Source organism: Gasterosteus aculeatus, chromosome 4 (genome assembly GCF_964276395.1).
Source record: "Gasterosteus aculeatus chromosome 4, fGasAcu3.hap1.1, whole genome shotgun sequence".
Classification (NCBI taxonomy): Eukaryota; Metazoa; Chordata; class Actinopteri; order Perciformes; family Gasterosteidae; genus Gasterosteus; species Gasterosteus aculeatus.
Genome location: NC_135691.1, coordinates 16,430,558 through 16,449,527, shown reverse-complemented (window position 1 = coordinate 16,449,527; position 18,970 = coordinate 16,430,558). Strand labels below are relative to the sequence as shown.

Genomic DNA, 18,970 nt, shown 5'->3' with positions numbered 1-18,970 from the left:
AATTTGAAACCTGTCATTATGTGCACAAACATGACTAAGCCAAACTGAGCTTACCTGTATCAGGTATTAAGAGAACGGAGTAAATTAAACCAACCGAAAGGCCTTCACTTTTACTAACTTATTGTGATCTTGTATCTAGTAAATAAGACTTCAGTGATGTGAGGTGGACATTAAATTCAGATTTGGGATTGGAAGTGAACTTCAAGAACTTATTGTAGGCAAATATTGTTCCTCAGAAGAGTAGCAGAGCCGAGCTGTTTGTATTTATTTGTCTGTGTGAGTAGACCTTGAGCTTTCTGCCCCGATACCAGACACCAACTGGGGGGAAAACAAACGGGTGTCTGGTTTCACTGAAACACCGGTTTTGGTGGAGATCCGACAAGGCTGGTTTGATTTTGCCTAAAGCCAAAGTGATGTGGCCGTTAATCTGTTGGTATGGTATCACGTGGATTTCACTCCGACTGAAGCAAACCAAAAGTCTTTAATGCATTTCACTTAATCATTCCTTTGTTAGTTAACATTTCACGGCAAAAGTTACATTTTAAAAACAATTTACTGTATCCATACTTACTTTTACACATTTCAAATTGAGTTTTATTGCTAACAAAAGAATGTAAAGCTTCATCTGCAACTCGACACAAGAATAAAGTGGCTTATAGGGTGAAGAAATCCTTTTAAGATATCCTCTCTTTGAACATCAGATGCTCATAGCATATAGAGCTTATGTATTTTTACTCTATTAGATGAAACATTGTATTAATTTGCTCAGGAATCTTCTATCAACAGACAGCTTTAGTAATTGACAGCAGCCAAGCCTGTGTCTAATGTTTGTTGACTTTATAACGTGGTAATGCTGCTGTTTCCCAAACATCTACTGGTGGATTTACTAGTAATTATAAAGTTAGAGTTTTAACAATAACTGTTAATTAAGTATTATACATTTATTTGTAAATTGATTTCTTATGGGAATTCGCACCAAATGACAGTTTCTAGGAAAGCATCCTAGAAGTATTCATGAATTACAAAATAATTAAAAACAACCCCCACTCTTTCCTTGTTGTACTCTTATGTCACCTTTTGACATTTAACATTATTAACACTGTCCTGTTACGGAAACTCCCGCCTCCGCCACTTATTGAACCAAAACAAAGCCCAATGTTGGCCAATTGAAAAGGGAGCATCTAATATTTACCGACCACTTACCGTAAAAGTGAACTTGTCACGACTCACCCAGGCAGGCCTGATGGGGTTAATCATCTACGCATCAATTGAAAACACTTGACATCATTAGCCATTATTGCTCACAGGCACGCGAGTGACATTCACACCATTCGGCTGATTTGGCACCGCGCTGCAGAAACAATTTGCTGCTGGCCGGACGAGTGTGTCAACAACCTGTTGACGGGAACCAAAAACTAAAAGGATCCTGTGGGGTAAATATCCAGATTCCTTCCCGCGCATGTGAGGTTGTGATTCATTGTTTTCATACAAAGCCAACAGGGCTTCCTGGAGGAAGAAAAAAGAAGTGCGGGGGGGGGACACACAACTATGCAGAGGCTCACTTGTGTTAAAACAGAAAAAGACTAATAATAAATCCTACTTCCTGTGCCGCTACATATGGAGAGATTACAGAGCCTGTCAGGAGAAATTAAATTCCTCATGTCCCTGATTGAAGCTAAAAAACAAGAGGGGGGGGGATTAGAAACATGAATCAATACTAGCAATGAATCCATGAATCAAAGGTTGCACTGAATATAGTGAATGTATTTACTCACAACATCGTATGAATTTAGAGGAAGTAAGAAAAGAAAGTGAGGGAGGAAGGAGGAGATAAGTGCGGTGATGTCACTCCGGCCCACTCCTTTTCAGTACAAATGCAGCAGAGATGAGCTCAGCCTGCATACCAGTGCTGCTGACGACCGCTCTGATCCCACACTCACACACACTCATCACACACCCGCTCACATCACACACACACACACACACACCCGCTCACATCACACACTCATCACGCCGCTCTCAGAGAGGCCGGAGCTCAGAGCAGCACCGGAAGATGCAACCGGCTGGCAGCCACTGAGTGAGTCCACTCTCTCTCTCTCTCTGTCTCTCTTGTGCTGTGATTGCCATTCCTGGCCCGTCTGGGCTCATTCATCTTGCACGTCTCTCCTCTGCCGCTGTGAAAACGGCCAGTGTTTTCTCAGACTGAGAGACTTTTCAAACTTTTTCTCTCAGTATGCCGCTCACACGCCTCTCCTCTCGCTGCCCGCTTTCTCTTCTTCGCTGCACACGCAGAAGCGAGTCCCGGGGCCCGGAGCCAGACCCGGAGGCCTTTTTATGTTCCTTATAACACATGTGGATGTTGCTTCTCATTGTGCGATCGCTGTATTCCTGTGTGGGATGTTACTGCCTGAGAATAGTTTGGCACAACATTGGTGCCGTGCTGCCAGGCCTTTGTTCCAATGTGTGGTTAATAGGAGGGAGCTGTTGTGCAGGTTTTTTTTTTTTTTTTTAAACCAACCAATTTGTGTGTCTTTGTGGACGTTGGTGTCACTTTGAGTCAGCTCTAGTTTCTGTGTAGTGCTTTTTCAACACCGTTTTCTAAATGGCCTCACAGCTCCTAGATTGTGATGGAATGAATGAAAACGCCCCGCAGACAATGAACAAGAGTGTCACAAAAGCCCCATCGGGGGGAAAACACTACAGCTGAAAGAGTGCTGGGTGGAGTTAATGGATGAATAGACCGGTTCTTAGAGTAATCTGACATCCACGCTGTCTGTGCACGGCGACGTCTCTCCTCGTCAGTTCACTGCAGGCCTCCCTGTGGTTGTTCCTGCCGCTGAATGGAGGGTCATCGGCAGCATGAGGCGCAGCGTTTTCACCGCGCGTTGTTGTTGACAGTGTGTGGAGAAATAAGTGGATTGAAACTACAGCGAGCTTAGTTTGGCTAAAGTTTCATTGGTTGGGTAAGAGTGTTAGAGAAATCCCCATTTCTGCGTCCAGTCCTGCATCAGTTGGAGCAGTTATTGCTCAGTTTGGCCTCAAACCACAGAATGATACGTGATTGCGGTTTAATAGAATGCCATAGTTCAACTTCTGACACACCTCAAACACCAACTGGAAAAGCTGATGTTTCCCTTTTGTCGGCATCTCTTGATCAAGCATAAAGCGGATTGGTGAGCTGTTATCACATACGCAGATCCTATTGGCTGCTTGTCATCTTTCAAAAGTGTTAACGAGGTGGAGGCGCCGTTTACACACAGTTTCACGTGAACGTTGTTCTCAGGGATTGTTTCTCTCATGAGGATTTAACCGACCGAGTTCCGACTCCCTAGACGAGTATTGATAAGGTGATGAAAGCAGTCAGAGCGGTGTGTGTGTGGTAGAGAGGTTAGAGGTTGACTAGTGCGCGTTTATACATATACATATATATATATATATATATGAACTTTTGTGTTTTTAGCTGGTGTGTGTGTGTGTGTGTGTGCATGTGTTGACATACTGAACCTGCCCCTGTTTGCATTTCAGTATTTGAAAGCCGGGTCACTCTCTCTGTCAACTGTATGCAGAGTAAACACAACATGAACACACACACACACACACACACACACACACACACACAGTGGATCTGGTATTGGAGCTTATTTGCTTCAGGACTTTTGTGCCAGCTAGAACAGGAATGAATGGAGGGGAACTCAACAATACTGTAGATTTAATCTCTCTCTCTCTCTCTCTCTCTCCCTCCCTGTTTCTCTCTGCGTGTGAAAAACACAACAGCAGCCTTCAGCAGTCAGTCAATCGGGACACACTCAGCCTTCACTTACAGAGAGGCCGGCCCAGAGGAAGACGACTTGGCAGAGGACACAACAGTGACCATCACATTCTCACCGCACACGATCCCGCTTCCTTCAAAGAAAAGGGAACCTGACCCTGGGGCAGGAAAAAGGAGCGATCGTACCTCGCCGCGGAAACTCGACCCGCCGGACGGAGAGACGGAAGTCGCCGACCCGCCGTGCCTGACAACCGACAAGGCAGCGAGATGCTGGCTAAGATCCTGGAGGACATGTGGGTGGAGCCCGAGGTGCTGGAGGCCCTCAGCGAGGAGCAGAAGAGGATCCTCTTCTTGAAGATGAGAGAGGAGCAGGTACGCCGCTGGACGGAGCGCGAGATGAGGGAGGAGAGGGAAGGAGGAGAACCCAGCAAAAGGCCCAAGAAAGGTAGAGTAACCATAACAAACTACTGGATCGACAGACGTACAAAAGAGGAAACGCACCTCTCATTCACTCTGGGTTTTCTGGGAAATGTGGTCCTCAGGTTACTGAACATAGCACGACCCCGACAGGAGATCAAAGCCGGGAGCTTCTCTGACGTGGCCTCGTTTGCATACAGTAAAAAAGTGTCACAACTGATCTGGTAGTGATGAACACTGCAGTCTAATAGCGATGACCCCATTGAGACGGGCCCCTTGGAGGGATTTTAATCTTTTGGAAATGCTAGCCAATGCTATTCCTTGACGGCAGTCTTTTCACTGAACTAAGGAACTGGCTGTTGCCTAATATGTGAAAGAAAAGAGATGGATCTGAGCAGTTTGGGAATGCGACCAACTAGATACCCGTCCGCTCACTCCTCTCTCTCTGTCTCCAGAGCGCGTCGGAGAACAATGGAGGCCTTCCTAAAAACGCAAAAGGCGCTCTCTAAAACCAGTGTTTGGTTTGTCCTTTGTGGGCTACTATAGAAACATGGCTGATTGCTAACGAAAACACTTTTCTGAAAATGATTTTATCCCTTAATCGTAGTTTAATCCTAATCCTAAATAACCATTTAAAAAAAAAAAAAAAACTACAACTAATGACTATGACTACGATTTCTTTCTAGAAATGGCAAAAAAACTCCTTTATTAGAACTAATATTTCAGGTGTTACAAGATTGTACTTTCATGCCCTTTCACAACTAATTCATGAGCAGAAATCTTCTGATGTCCGAGGGGCGACACAGAAGCTGTGTAGTAGTAACACCCGCTCGTGTTACCAATCTGGTTAGTGTGTTTTAAATTACACAGCGAGTGTCCCGGTCCACAGGTCCCTCGGCTCTACCGTTCCGGTCTCACTCCTTTCGCGAAGCTTCCTCCGGTTCAGGTGTTTCTCTGACTCACCGAGGCCCTGTCGCCTCCGCGCATGCACAATGCGTCTGCGTGTGTGTCTGTCCGTGTGTCCGTGTGTCTGACAGACAGCCACTATCCCCGCCTGTCGAATTGTTGGCCAGTGGGCGAAACATTGAGTAAGCCCCGTGGTTTGGGGCGTCGGCGCGCTTTTAATTCCATATCACCTTACCGTCTCTGTTGACTCAATCTGTGCCATGTCACCTGAGAGTGTGTGTGTTGTCTGCGCGTTTGCGTTACACAACATACAATCCACTTAGTCTTCTTTCAGTGTTTGTCCGCTGCGCTGCTGACAATCGTTTCGTGTTACACAACTATTCAACAAGATGTGGGTTTTTTTTTTGCTGCATTTCCTGTAGTAAGAGAGACAGACGGCTGACCTCTGCGTCTTGTAACTCGCCGTGTGAACATAAAGGTGTGTCATGCAGACAGACCACGACTAATCTTTGGTCAGGTGACATCAGAACCAAGACGTCCACACAATGTCCCCTAATGCGCTGCGTCACTGCAGGCAAACACGACGAGTCATTCCTTCCAATATTGGAGAGAAAACAGAGCGGCCTTTGTTGGCTGGTTTCTTAGAACTCTGTGTGGTCGGTTCACAGGAGTTGATCGGGTCCGTGGACTCCGACAGCATTCGTTGCCTACTGCGTCTCTTAAAGGGAAAATCGGCATTGATATGCTATTGGCTGAAAAGTGCTGGTGTACAGCTCTCTGACGAAGCCACACCCCCATCAGTGATGTCATGGCAGGTGTTTTTACCGTTTTGATCAGGTGACATGGAATTCACCTTGGGGGTTGGGAGGTTATTTCTGCCTACTGTGTCATGGGGAGACAACAAAGCACACAATGTGGGTGTTGATGTATGGGAATACCTCTTTGTTGTGCTAAGAATGTGGGGTTTTCTATGATTTAAAGATAACACAAATACAATTAAAACATTTGATATAAATTGTTAATTTCCAAGACAATTTGAATATCAAGAGTGAAAGAATAGAATGAAAGAATTAGTTGTTTTCAAAATCTGTTGACCTGCTGTTTACTATTTACCTTCTGTAGTTTCCCTTAATTGTTTGAACATATCTTACCAATATCCAATTGATGACAGTGAGACAAACAATTTACTCCAATTGAAAGACACAAAAGAGAGCGAGGGAATAAAAAGGAGGGACTAGTGGAGCCCATCGCTGATGTGTCTCAAGCTCTATGTCGGTCAGACAGCGCCCTCTTTTGGATAAAGGCAGGAATAACAACCCCTCAGACCGAATCTTTCAAAGAGACAGATAGCTTAGCCATTTAAGAAAAATAAAATGTGTCTTTCTCTTCCAGCCGACAACAAACGTGTGAAGTGGCAGCTGGGTCGGGACGGAGATGTCAGCGTCATTGTGATCGGAGAGGTGGACGAATTCAGGTCCTCCAAACTCCTCCAGACCCTCATGAACAACAGGTAGCCACAGAACCTGCAGCAGTAGGTTTATTAATAAATGAGAATACCCTATTTGCTCCAAGCAACAACACCCAGACTTGGAATCACATGCAAACCTCGTGTTTGTTTGTCACATTCTAATTTGCACACGTTTCTTTCTCCTGAGCCTCCCCTTTGTTTGAGTGTCTCGTCCCGTTTCTAAACCAACACATGAGAACAACCCCCGTGATGAAGCCTAGACTTCCTTGAACAGATTACATAATGGTTGACTTTGATAACTAAAGAGCGTCGGTCAGCAAGCCTTCTCTTTGTCCTAATTGGATTATTGCAGTTATTTGCCATATGACTAACTGGGGGGGGGGTGATTGAAAGGTTAGGTCGGCTGTCCGAGGGACTAACAATCGCTCTCCTCTCCTTCCAGGGCCCACAGTGACACTGAGCACGGCGTCCACGCGGTGGACTTGCTGCCCGGAAGAGAGAGCAAGCAGCTCACCTTAAAAGAAGAGCTTCCCCTCGCAGATGCTATCGTGAGTGCACGTGTTTGCGTGAGGGGTTTGAAGTAACACGAGCCGCGTGTCCGGGTCTCACCATCAAATTGTGTCCCGCGTGCATTCAGGAGGCCCCCTCCTCCTCCCCACACGACAACTGGTCCGAGGAGGACTCCTGCAGCGCCGAGGACGACCCGAAGGACCCCGCCGAGGACAGCGGCAGCGAATCAGGCGGCAGCTCGGACACCCGCGGCGACTGGACGCCTCTACGCGGGCCCCGCGCTAGTAGCCATGGCAACCGGCCGCCGCCTGAGGCCCAGCTGTCAGACGCGGAGCGGCCGGGCCCACAGGACGGAGGTAACACGACGAGAGAGAGGGGGGAGAGAAACCCGAGCGCGGTGTGCTCAGGCCGGGATTTACTCCTTAACGGATTCTAGTCAGGTGCGGGTGGAAAGGTGGTAGTGGCCACGTTGTAAAGATACGCCATTGCCCAAACATTTGAACAGCTAAAGTAGTTAGCTACATAGAAATGCTAAGACAGACTGTAGCAATGGAACAACTAACACATTAGATACTAAATGTAATGCACTCCGGAAATAGTAAAGGTTTCCTTTTTCAGTGTTAAAATATACATTTTATTAATGGACTATTATTACTAAAGCATCTACAGCAAAATATGCACATACAGAGGTAAAGTTGAAGAGCGGCGTAAATGCACTTTCTTTCTTACCAACACTGCTGGCAATAAAAGCCTTGCTTCTGTTCATGGGTTAGTTCTTCAGAGCTAAATAAAGCCTCCATCGGCTTCCCTGGAAACCTGCTTTGCAAAGCTTAACGAAGGGGCCCGTTGCTGTTGTATTGTATTAACAGGACACCCACTTTTCACAGCTACATAGAACACGGGTGATTTGTGTGGGAAGGGCAGAGGTGAAACAGAAAGGACTTTAATACTCGACGGAGTACCGCTGCAATATGAGCTCAGAGGCGAATAAATCTTGCATACTCACCCTGCCTTCCTCTCCCCCCCCCCCTCAGAGAGGTCGCAGTACGGAGGCCGCGTGGCGCAGCTCAAGAAGCAGTTTGCGGCTGATGCTCACAGCCCACCCGCCTACACCAAACCTCCTGTACCCACCAAACCCGCTCACCTGCAGAGACGCAGCGCGCCCGTCATCCACTCAGACTGAAGGTGTGTCCGGCCCGCAATGAGGCGACGCTGAGACAAAACCCGTGCGAAAAACACCGGCTCGGTTAGACACCGATGGACCCGGGCCGAGGCCGCGTACAGAGAAACGGATCTTCACTTGAGCCGAAGTGGTGACCTGAGAGACACTTTGTGAGGCCACGGCACGCAGAGAGAGAAATACTTGAAAACTTTTTCAACCTAAGTCAACCTGAATAAGAAAAACCAAAAAGCTTTGATGTTGCCGAGCCCAAATGGTTTGTGTGATTGACAGGTAGACGCGGAGAGATGTCTGGAGACACACACACACACACACGCTGACAGACTGTTGAATACAGGAGGAAACGCACCGTGTCGCACTTGATAAATGAGTATTATAGGTTTTCCTATGCAGGAGGTATAAGCAAGGTTATTGGAAACGGAAACATGTTTGATGAAAGAATCTGTGCTGTTCAAAAGCTTTAAAGTTTAAACTGTTTTAAATGTAGTCCATGTAACTTGTCAATGTGCATTTTTATCTCTGCTCAAAGAGTCAATCACCAGTTTATCAATCACAACGTTGGCAGGGTTTTTTTTTTGTGGGGTCAAATAAAAGGACTGAATGCATGGTAAATAATAAACTGACTTGTTTTCCAAAACGGCTTGCTATCCCTCATGTTCACCCATGGACGCACACACACACGCAAATGCCTCCTGACACCTGAAACAGCCCTTTAACTCTCGGTTTTCTACATGTCCAGTGTCTTTATTATCTGAATGCAGTTGAAGTAATTGCGTCATTCCTATAACTAAAGTTGTGTGAAATCAGAAAACTTTAATAATAACTAGTGGGTTAGTACTTTAATTGTTGCTTTTATATTGAGGGTTCTTCTTCACTCTATCATTTCCACTTTGGTCCAGGCTGAAATATCTCAGCTATGATTGGATGGCTTCCAGGGTGAACTCTGCAGGGCTAATGAGTAAATAATAGCATTCCAACTTGGTTAACGTGGTAACACAAATGATTTAGCATCGTCATTTAGCTCAAAGCACGGCTGAAGACTCAAAGTGCTGTGATTCTTGTGGACCCAAAAGTAATTTGCCCTATAAAAAGAAGCATTTTTTTAAAGTTATACATGTTCATTGACCTTGAAGGTTAATACCTGTCCTTAGAAATCGCAGTTTAAGACAAAATTCTCGTCACAAGGTCCACTGACTTCTCCGCAGCTGATCAGCTGCATCAACCTCCATCATGTGACTGAAAATCCATATTGATGTCACACGATAACAAGTTAAATCGTCTCCATTCCGACGGAAACGAGAGACACCACACTCGTGTATGTTGATAGCTCTGGAAACAAAGTAAGTTGACACTGTCATGAGGATGTTTTTGGTCACACTTCATATTTAATATTGGTTCTGTTATCTGGTATCTGTTACATCTGTTTCTTGTTTTGGGGCCTTTAGTGAAACACATGACCAGTTGGACGGAGTCAGGGGGCAGGTCCGGTGGTCATGGTCACGTGGTAAATTTGGCTGGAGAAAAAAAAAGAGACTTTCCGGCCCTTTGGAAACAAACACTTTTTGAGGGACTGACCTGTATGGTGATAGATATGAAGAGCTCCTGTGCTGATCAACCAGCAAGGATTTCATCAGCCCACCACTGTAGCTTTGTAGTTAATGTCTCTTTTTATGTTCTAGTGTTCCCAGACCTAAAGGAACGGGGAAAGTTCCCAGCCCGGAATACGCACAAGAGTTTAGATGCGAGAAAAATGGTAAATCCTTCTTGTAAGAACACATGATCTTTAAGGTTAAAGCAGGAGTTTGATCTGAAGTCACTATTGGGTCACATTTCCATTACTTGGTCACTAATTCCCCGCTACACTAAAGTGTCGATCGTGCAGAAACTTTGACTTTTTTTTTAAGTATTCCATTTTATTTCAATTTCAATTCCGCTGATAACCTTCTATGTAAACGTGATTGAAAGACTCGATTCGATGTGATTTTTTTATTGTGCTTTTATTTGTATTCAACACAGTCGTACGGTTGTAGGGTTATGGGGGAGGGGTGATGGGGGAGGGAAGGGGGGGGGGGGGGGGGGGGTGGTGATAGCGGAGGACACAGAGGAGCGGCCGATGGCGCTCACACAATGATTGTCTATTCAGTGAGATGCGTCACAAAGCCGCCCGGCGGAGATCAAACGGAGGCGCGCGCGGGGCCGATTAGCATGAGGTTCCGAGCGAGACGGAGCCAACGCGAGCCAGTGCGAGCCAATGCGAGCCAGGTCACGGGAACGCAACGCGTCAGAGCCCACTCAATACAACTTCTCATTCCCTCACCATCTCCAGCATACGTGGACGCGCTTCCGTGCGTGGGCGAGGAGCGTACGTGAGCATGACTGTGTGTGTGTGTGTGTGTGTGTGTGTGTGTGTGCTCCCATATTTCTTGAATCATGTGACTCGACACGAGCAGTCATGCACGGTGTGAAAGGCCCCGCTATAAATAGGAGGACAGTGTTGGGTTTCCCAGCCCAGCATTGTAGGAGTCGGGTCATCTTTGTCCCACAAGAAAGCGCGAGGCGCTGACCGGCGGCCTTTCTATTTGCTGGAGGTGTTAAGAGTCTGGAGGTGAAGTCAGGACACGAGCAGCAGTTCTGTTTGCGCAGTTCCGCTCTTTTCCTTTTTTTGTAATGATGTGTGCCAGGCATGAGAGTTTGCTGCAAAGATCCAGGCTTTGATAACTAGCGTTTTATCTCATTTTCTGAATGAAGTCATTGTGAAGAGGACTAGTGAGTCAGCGGGTTAACGGCTCGGTACTTTAGTTAACAACACCTCGGTGGTGATGTCATTAGATTCGGTACATTAGCTGCAGTGGTCTTCTTTATATGTTCGTATCATTCATATAAAAGCCCCTCAAATTTAGCGAATGTCCAGCTCCTGAACATGTCACAATTCCAAAATGATTGAGGAGAATAATATAACTTGACTAATACCTCCATGTTTCCAACTATTGACAAAATACCCATTTAATGTCTAAACATGACCGCATGTCACAGCTCCTTGTCTGAATCCACAGAAAAGAACACTATTATGAAAATATGTTATATTTGATGGTTCACATGTAAAAGACAATCTGCAAACTAACCCTTTTTCATGAAAAGTAAAAATGACCAACTCTGATCTTAACCAACAACACATACACTTAAGTAAGTGCTTGCAACAAACAGTGTGCAGGAAAAGAAAGAGAAAGTCTAAATCAAACTAGTAACTATCTGGATCAAGCTCCAAAAACATTGCCTCCTACATTCCCCCGAATAAAATACGTAGATTTTTGCCTAACCGCTTGCCTCAGGCTGAACTCAACTCCCCCGTGGAGACACAGAAGACATGTAAATGTTTACGGGCTTTGGTCGTAAAATTTGGGAAGTCTCCCCTTAACCAAACCAAAACTCTGAAAATGCATTTCAATGAATACAAAATAATGGATAGACACTTTTTGGAGTTTAAAATAACCGTCTAAATATGTTTATTCTCATAATTACAACATGTAATTATACAGACAGACCAAAAACTACAAATGCACCTTTACAGACAATACCTGGACTAGTTAGCACTTCATTAGCAACTACGATGGCACTTACTTTTAGCACTTTTGTAGTTTGGCTTTCTTGAAGGAATTGTACTTTCTGTTGTTGTACCTGCCAAGCAACAGTACATTAGCATGTTAGCACACTGATATTAGCATTTAGCTAAACACACCATTGGGACAGCTAGCAATGTTCGCATGTTCACTTTAAACAACACAGTTATACACTGAGGTGGGATTGGGACAGTTTGAATCTGTAGCTGTATTGAGATTCATTTGATATTATTTAGATATTGCAAAATACTTTTCTCAATGGCCTGCATTATTTGAGATTATGAAGCAGATCAATACTGGCTGACATTTTTGTCAGATGGTTAGTCAGTGCTGCAGTTCAATACCATTGATTATCATTTATTTTCTTCACTAATGATTCGCTTTAACACTTACATAAATCAAAGTCAAATACCTCATATAGCTGACATTACTGCTCAGGTCTTGACGTAGTAAAGGTTGGAATGATGCTAATTAAATATTGCAAGCATTTCGTAGCTCAATACTCACGGCAACAATCAATTCCACATCATGAGGCGGCATGAAAAGAAGCTGTTATGAAACACAACTGCAGGCAGACGTTATCACCGCGCTTTGCCTAACTTCCTGGAACCACCGGGCCTTTTTAAAAAATCAGCAGCAGGCTAAAGATTAACAGAATCTTCTGTACATGTTACCTCTGAGAAAGCACCGAGTGAACCCGCCTGAGGTTCATTATATCAGAATATTTAGAGAGCTAAATCTGTTCTCTTTCTACGTTTGGGTTCTGAATCGATACAAGGACTGAAACTTGTTCAAGTAAGTTACAATTTAAACCAAATTAATGTGCTTGTTTTTCATAGAGCCCGAACCAGAAGTAGATGGTTCGGTGGCGAAGTCTATTCCTAAACCAGCTTTAACAGCTTTAAGGGTCAAAGGTCAAGAGTCCCCTTTGACCCCTAGTGTCACCAAAATATAACCTGAGGGCAGATGAGCCGGAGCTTTTCAAGGATGTAAGAAACCATTGTATGACCGGCCAGTAGAATGTTTCCCACGTGGACAAAAGGTAACTCAAATGGATCACAGAGGGCGTAATGAGGAATGATCTCAGAAAGATGCAGTTCCTGCAAAGCTGTTACACATTTTCTAACACTGGGGATATGGCCAGCAGAGAGAAGAGGAGAGAGAAGAAGAAAAAAAAATTTCACAATGAGACACAGTGTCTCCAAGCAGACGCAGTGGCCAAAATATCACAGGTCTGGCTCATGAGTGCGGGTCCGCCCCGCTCCAGCGCAGGTTGCTTTTGGGCTGGCAGGTTGTTCCACTGCAGTGTGTGTGAGAGGAGAAGCCTTTTTCGTTTTCCCTCCGGAGTGGGCAGGGCCGCTGGTGCTAACATATGTAAGCTCCACAGGGGTCTGTGACGGCACACACCGGCTATCTGGACAATGCAACCGTCATTAACCTCTCGCCTCCCTGCGTCTCGGCCTCACTGCGTTTTGTTCAGGCCTCCGTCGGCGCTCTCCCTCTCGCCTCTCCTTCCCTCTTTGTCTGGCCCACGCTATCTTCATCCCCTGCTGTCCGTCTCCCCGTCCTCCGCCCCGCGTATCTCTCCCTCTCTCTCTCTCTTTTCTCTCCCCCTGTGGCCTGCTTTTCATCTTTCCTAGTTTTTCGCCCCCCTTACCCTCCCCTCTCCTCCCTTCTCCCTCTCTGCCCTTCATCACGGCTCTTTTCTCCCCCCACCTCCCTTCTACCTCTCCCTAGATCCGCTTTCCGCCCCCCCCTCCTCCTCCTCCTCCTTCTCCTCCACCCCCCACTCCCACAACTCTCCCTCTCAAAGCCGCCCCCCCCCTCCCAATTCCCCCCCCCAACCCCCAACCCTCCTCTTTTCTGTCCTCCGTTCAATCCCTCCTTCTGCCCCCCTCCTCCTCCCTTTCTCTCCTGCCATCTTGCAGGCCAGTGGAGCCAGACTGCAGGCGTTCAGGGAGTCACTGGACCTGCTGGGCAGCGGGTGACACAGATTTCCGGTGTGTGTGTGTGTGTGTGTGTGTCTGTGTGTGTTAGCGTGTGTGTGTGTGTGTGTGTGTGTGTGTGTGTGCATGCGTGACGAGAACAGGGAGGGGGGGGATTAAGCTCCAAATCACTAGAAAGGCACCGAAGAGAGAGGGGGAGTGAGGGGAACGAGAGAAGAAAAAAAAAGCTGCAGATCCAAGAATTTGAAATTCCCCCTTTGTCTGAGATGAAGAAACACTAGACTGTGGACTTTGACTAAAAGACTGTGTTCCTCATTCAGTGGGAGCGTTCGCATGATGCTGGAGCTCGCTGCTTTTCTCCATGAGTTGGCAGTGTCCTGTGTTGGCTGGCGTGCTGTGCTTCTCTCCCTGCCTGACAAACACACACACACACACACTCACAAAGACGCACACGTATATTCAACCCCCACAGATGCGCGCACACACACACACACACACGCGGTCCCTCTGCGATCCCCCTGACTGAAGGCACACAGGAAGTGCAGCCGTGGCCCAATTATAGCGTGACACCTCGGGCCGGCCGTTGCCATGGTTACGTCTTCCCTGCGGTCCCCTGGAGTGTGGCGCCGAGGAAGAAGGTCTTATCACATCAGCCATCGTTACGGCAACAAGCAAAAGCCCAGCCTGTAGCCTTGGTGCAGCTGCCGGTGTATTTTCTTTATAACGTGGTAGCGCGCGTGTGTCTACATGTGATCTACACTTGTGAATAAAAAAAGGGAAATTGTGTGAGTTTGTGAATAGAGGAGACAGTGTTTGTTGTCGCGTGTGCGCGTCAGGTTTGGTGTGTTCCAGCGCTTGCACCGGACTCGCCAAGGCACCGTGTAGGTGCGTTTGTGTGCGCGTGTCTGTGGGGTTGCGATAAGGCTCTCAGCCACACCATTAGGTGACTCATAATCCACACAACCTCACACACACACACACGTAAATACATACATACAAACACACGTGTGCATGTATACAACCAGGAACACAGAGGCCAACGGACACATACACCCAATTAAATACACACGCACACACACACGGTAGTAAAAAAACAAGCCTGTAGACAATTACACATGGCCAATTTCTTTTATTTCAAAAGGGCAAACAGAGCTATACAGTACAAGTTGCACATGAAATAATTTAGCCTCGGCTGAACTCATTCATTTCTTACTGATGCAGTGACGTCAGAACAACAGAAACAAAACTCCCCGTTAGAAACAAAACATTTGGCTCCTTTTTTTTAAGTTGAAACACAGTACATCCAAACTGGAAAGGGATGTAAAAAAAGACATAATGTTTTCCGGATATTTACAGTCTATTTACAGCATTTTTGTCGTCACCTAAATATCGACACACATTGGTATCCTTCTTTCTCTCCTCTCCAATTCACTGATTGTCAAAAGAAAGGATGGGAAACGAGTATGGACATTCTCATACGGAGCTGCAGCTCCTCGTTGAACACGAAGATCCGGAGATCTCCTAACCACAGTCCGAGCGTGTTAACATGGTGTCCCGTGAGTTTCTATCCGCTGCAGCTCCTCAACAATCATCCAACCGGGATCCTCTGACAAATGCTGCCACCACATACGTTACTATCCATCCAAGGCGCCGCTGCTTCTCTCCTGTGCCAGGCCCAAAGTAAAGTCGGAGGCCCTTAGATCAAAGCCAGACACTCTGCTCTCAAACCCCGGACCTCCCGGCTTCCTCTTCAGCTCCTCGCACTTCCTGTATTTACAGATCTGGTGTCCCCTCTTGCGATTGCGGCAGCTGCTGCACTGTTCGCAGTTTGTCTGACGCCGACACGGTACGCACTCGCCGCACCGCTTTCTCTTCCTCCTGCCGCCGCCGCTGCCGCCCAGAGAGCCGGGGGAGTAGCCCTCGGCCACCAGCCCCTCGATGCCCTCGGCCCCCATGGCCGCGCTCCTCCAGTGGCCTCCCCCCATTTGAAAGCCCGCCAGGGGGAAGAGAGTGGGGCTGAAGGGGAACCAGGCACCCAGGAAGGGCTGGAAGTCAGTGCCGCATCCAGTGGAGTCCTCCTCCTCCTCCTCGGGTCCCGATCCACCTCCCTCCCCGTCCCCCTTGGCCTCTATGGCCTCCCTCCTCGCCGGCTGGCTGCTCTGCGCACCTAGGCCGGCCTGCTCTGTGGCGGCGGGTGTCAGGGCCAGCAGCCCGGCGCGCATCAGCAGCTCGGCGGCGTGGGCCAGGTGGAGCCCGCTGGGCGACTCCCACATGTCGGGCCAGGAGGGGGCCCTGCGGGGCTTAGCGTGCGCGGGCTGTGCGGCCCGCTGCTGTGCCGGGGAGGGCTGGATCAGGCCTTTGACGTCCGCGGCCGGGGAAGGGGTGGAGATGTAATGAGAGAGGCCGTAGGGGTGGTTGGAGCGCTTGAGGCTGGGTCTCAGTGGCTCATTGGGGATTTTAGCGCTGCTGTGGGCCCGATCTGGGGAGGAAGGGCCAGCGATGTCTACGGCAGTGGACATAGCAGTGGCTGTGTGTGGGGTGTCTGTCCTTGTGTGTGTGTGTGTGTGTGTGCGTGTGAGAGAGAGAAGAGAGGTGAGGGAGTACGGGATCGAAGCCGACGCGGGGTTGACAACCGTCCTGCTGTTACTTCAGCCAAAATGGCAAGCCTTGGCCTGTGTCCCTATTCCCATTCTCTGCAGCAGCCTCAGAGTCCTGGAGAGCTAGAAGCGGATGAAGAGAGGAAGGTTAAGAATAGAAACGTTGGAGGGACAAATACAGAAAGGGAGTAAACAGGGGAGATTGTGACTGGAGGATATTTCTCGGCAGGCGCCGCTAAACACCGTTCAGAGAATCAAATCTGTGATTTAAGAGAAAAACAATAATGTACGCATAATGTTGTTTTTTTTAGCAACAAAGTGCTCGAATAGAGGCAAACGGGGCCATGTATCCGACACAGTGCATGGCTTGCCCGTGATTTCCGCATACAGGAGGCAGTATCCCTTTAAGAATTTCACGGTATATCAATGCAATCAATAACAGAGCGACAACAATATGCAAAGATATGCGCATATGCGCAGGTCAAATGTGGAGCGCGCTTTTCAAATACATTTTGACGACTGCTGTTATGTGTGCCAGCCGAAGCTTAAGCTCAACGGGGAGAGACTAAAGGAGCCGACCGGCGGAAAAACAGGCTGTCTTTTGTCTGGTATCGACGACGAGCGAGCGAGGTGCGCAACGATGCGGTTGCCGTGGATAAAAAAAGACCAGTAATTCCGTGTCCACGTTGGTACCGAATCTACACCCAGCGATCTAAACCACGGGGACGCATCCGTGGTTCCGCGTCAACGGCGTGAAGCCCCCCCAAAACGGCGGGATCGATGCAGGGGCCCGATCGATGTGCTCGGCCGCGACGAAGGGTTACCTAAGAAGACGGCGCTCGACCGACGCCACGACGGGCTGACCACAGTCCGAGTGGCCGCTGCGACACAGCGGAAAAAGGGAAGGGGGAAAAAAAATAGAAAAGGCGACAAAACCCCAAACGGGGGGCGAAATCAACAGGAAGTACCGCCGAAGCGGGTCCGCTTACCGTCCGAATCGCGACCCGAACTCCCCTGTCAAACATATGATGAAGTCATGAACTAATGGCGTGCCGATTGCAGCGTATATGGACGGCGGAGCTGCCAATTCCTCCTCCACCTCTCCGTCCCGGAGGGTCTGCAAACACTCTGCACGGAATTTGGGGGCGTCGCTCAAAATGCGAAGTGGACTCTGCAGCCGAGACCGACGTGGTCAGAGCGACCCCACGATAGCCGAGGGAGGACATGGGGAGGGGGAGGGGGGGGATTAAACCCAGCTTTATATGCATCGGTCCCCACTCGTCCAATACGCACGTGTCATATTTATTCCGTGGTACTATGTAATGAATATAGGTTAACTACATGTATGTGTAGACATAATTGGATATAAATATATAGTCGAGTTCGTTTTTTTTAACTTCAAATCAAGACATGACATTATTATTATTATGAGATCATCCGGATATGGTCGGAATGCATATTAAAGCTGCATCGAAATAAATACATTGTCTTTAAGGTCCAAAACTGCCTCGATTCAACAGTAAGTCTTGTCCGGTGCGTGGAAGCAGTTCTGTAAGGTGCCGGGAACAGTTGCAGTGTAGCGAAGTGTCACATCTGTAACGTCTAATTCGCTTCTTTAAAAGCACCTGTCCCGTCGCTCAGCTCACAGTAAAGCTCAGCCAGTTGGCGACGGGAGGCTTCGTGTAAAACACGTTTATCCACGTCACTGTGTTGTGAAAGGGTCAGAGTTCACCCACGACCCCCAATAGGTTGACGTTATGTATTACCTGCTATTTTAACGGTTATGGATATGGCGCCTGAAGAAAAGACAAGAAAAGAAGAAAAAAAAGATTGATTTGAGAGTTTTGATTGTGGGTCACATGCCCACCGGAAGTCAAGTGTCATAACCCCCCACGTTACCAGAGACATGTTGTTCTTATGTTTAGGACCACTAAACTCTATTTATCGGCTTCTTTTCTAAACTATTCTCGAGTATCACGTGCGCCTCACAGAAGACTAAAACGGAATTACTTCACAGACACTTTCTGAGCCACGTGCGTCTTCGGCATTCTCGCCCGCTCGCAGTCAAAGTGCGTTAGCCGGTTAGCACGCTAGCGTCCCCTTTAACAGCTCGCGCTGCGCAGACGGCGCTCGTGGGTCCGCGTCCCTCGCTAAAGGTGACTCCTCACGCGGGGACGGCGGAGTCCACTCCACCTCTTGTGAGAGCCCCGCGCTGCATGTGGCACGCAGCCAGACACCTCGTGCATGAGTCCGCCGCTGTGTGCGTGGCGTGCCCGTGCGTGTCACTGTGGGAGCAGGGGCCCACCGCACTCGCGCACGCCGTCTGGCCTGGACTATCCGCGTAAACACAGCGTCTTCTAGTGGTCACCGCAAATACTGACACATCTTAAAATGGCCACTTGTGCTGGTGGACACTGCAGCACGGCGGCGGCACCCCCCCCCCCCCTTCCCCCGACCCCCCCCCCCCCCCCCCAGCAGCCGCCACACGGGGCTGTTTACTCATTACCTCTGTCCACTGTTAATCCATAGACACACCGCTCTGCCTCTCCGCCAACAGAGG

General features: G+C 48.0%; 2 protein-coding genes across 3 annotated transcripts; one reads left to right on the top strand and one right to left on the bottom strand.

The window, feature by feature from the left end:
• Positions 1–1,282: 1,282 nt before the first annotated feature.
• LOC120818281 (uncharacterized) lies at positions 1,283–8,887 on the top strand. Of its 2 annotated transcripts, none has more exons than XM_078101532.1 (6): positions 1,283–2,077; positions 3,775–4,214; positions 6,485–6,602; positions 7,003–7,108; positions 7,198–7,426; positions 8,105–8,887. In XM_078101532.1, exons 2-6 carry the CDS (start codon positions 4,037–4,039, stop codon positions 8,251–8,253), a joined length of 780 nt encoding a protein of 259 aa, XP_077957658.1. In that variant the 5' UTR covers positions 1,283–2,077; positions 3,775–4,036; the 3' UTR covers positions 8,254–8,887. The 2 variants fall into 2 exon arrangements, with proteins under 2 accessions (XP_077957658.1, XP_040031159.2); XM_040175225.2 differs by having other exon boundaries at positions 1,344–1,433.
• A 6,038-nt stretch (positions 8,888–14,925) lies between these two features.
• Positions 14,926–17,654, bottom strand: cxxc5b (CXXC finger protein 5b). The gene is made up of 2 exons (XM_040174781.2): positions 17,400–17,654; positions 14,926–16,533 (listed from the first exon to the last, which is right to left on the bottom strand). The coding sequence occupies exon 2, from the start codon at positions 16,330–16,332 to the stop codon at positions 15,448–15,450; it is 885 nt and encodes a 294-aa protein (XP_040030715.1). The 5' UTR covers positions 16,333–16,533; positions 17,400–17,654; the 3' UTR covers positions 14,926–15,447.
• Between the last annotated feature and the right edge of the window lie 1,316 nt (positions 17,655–18,970).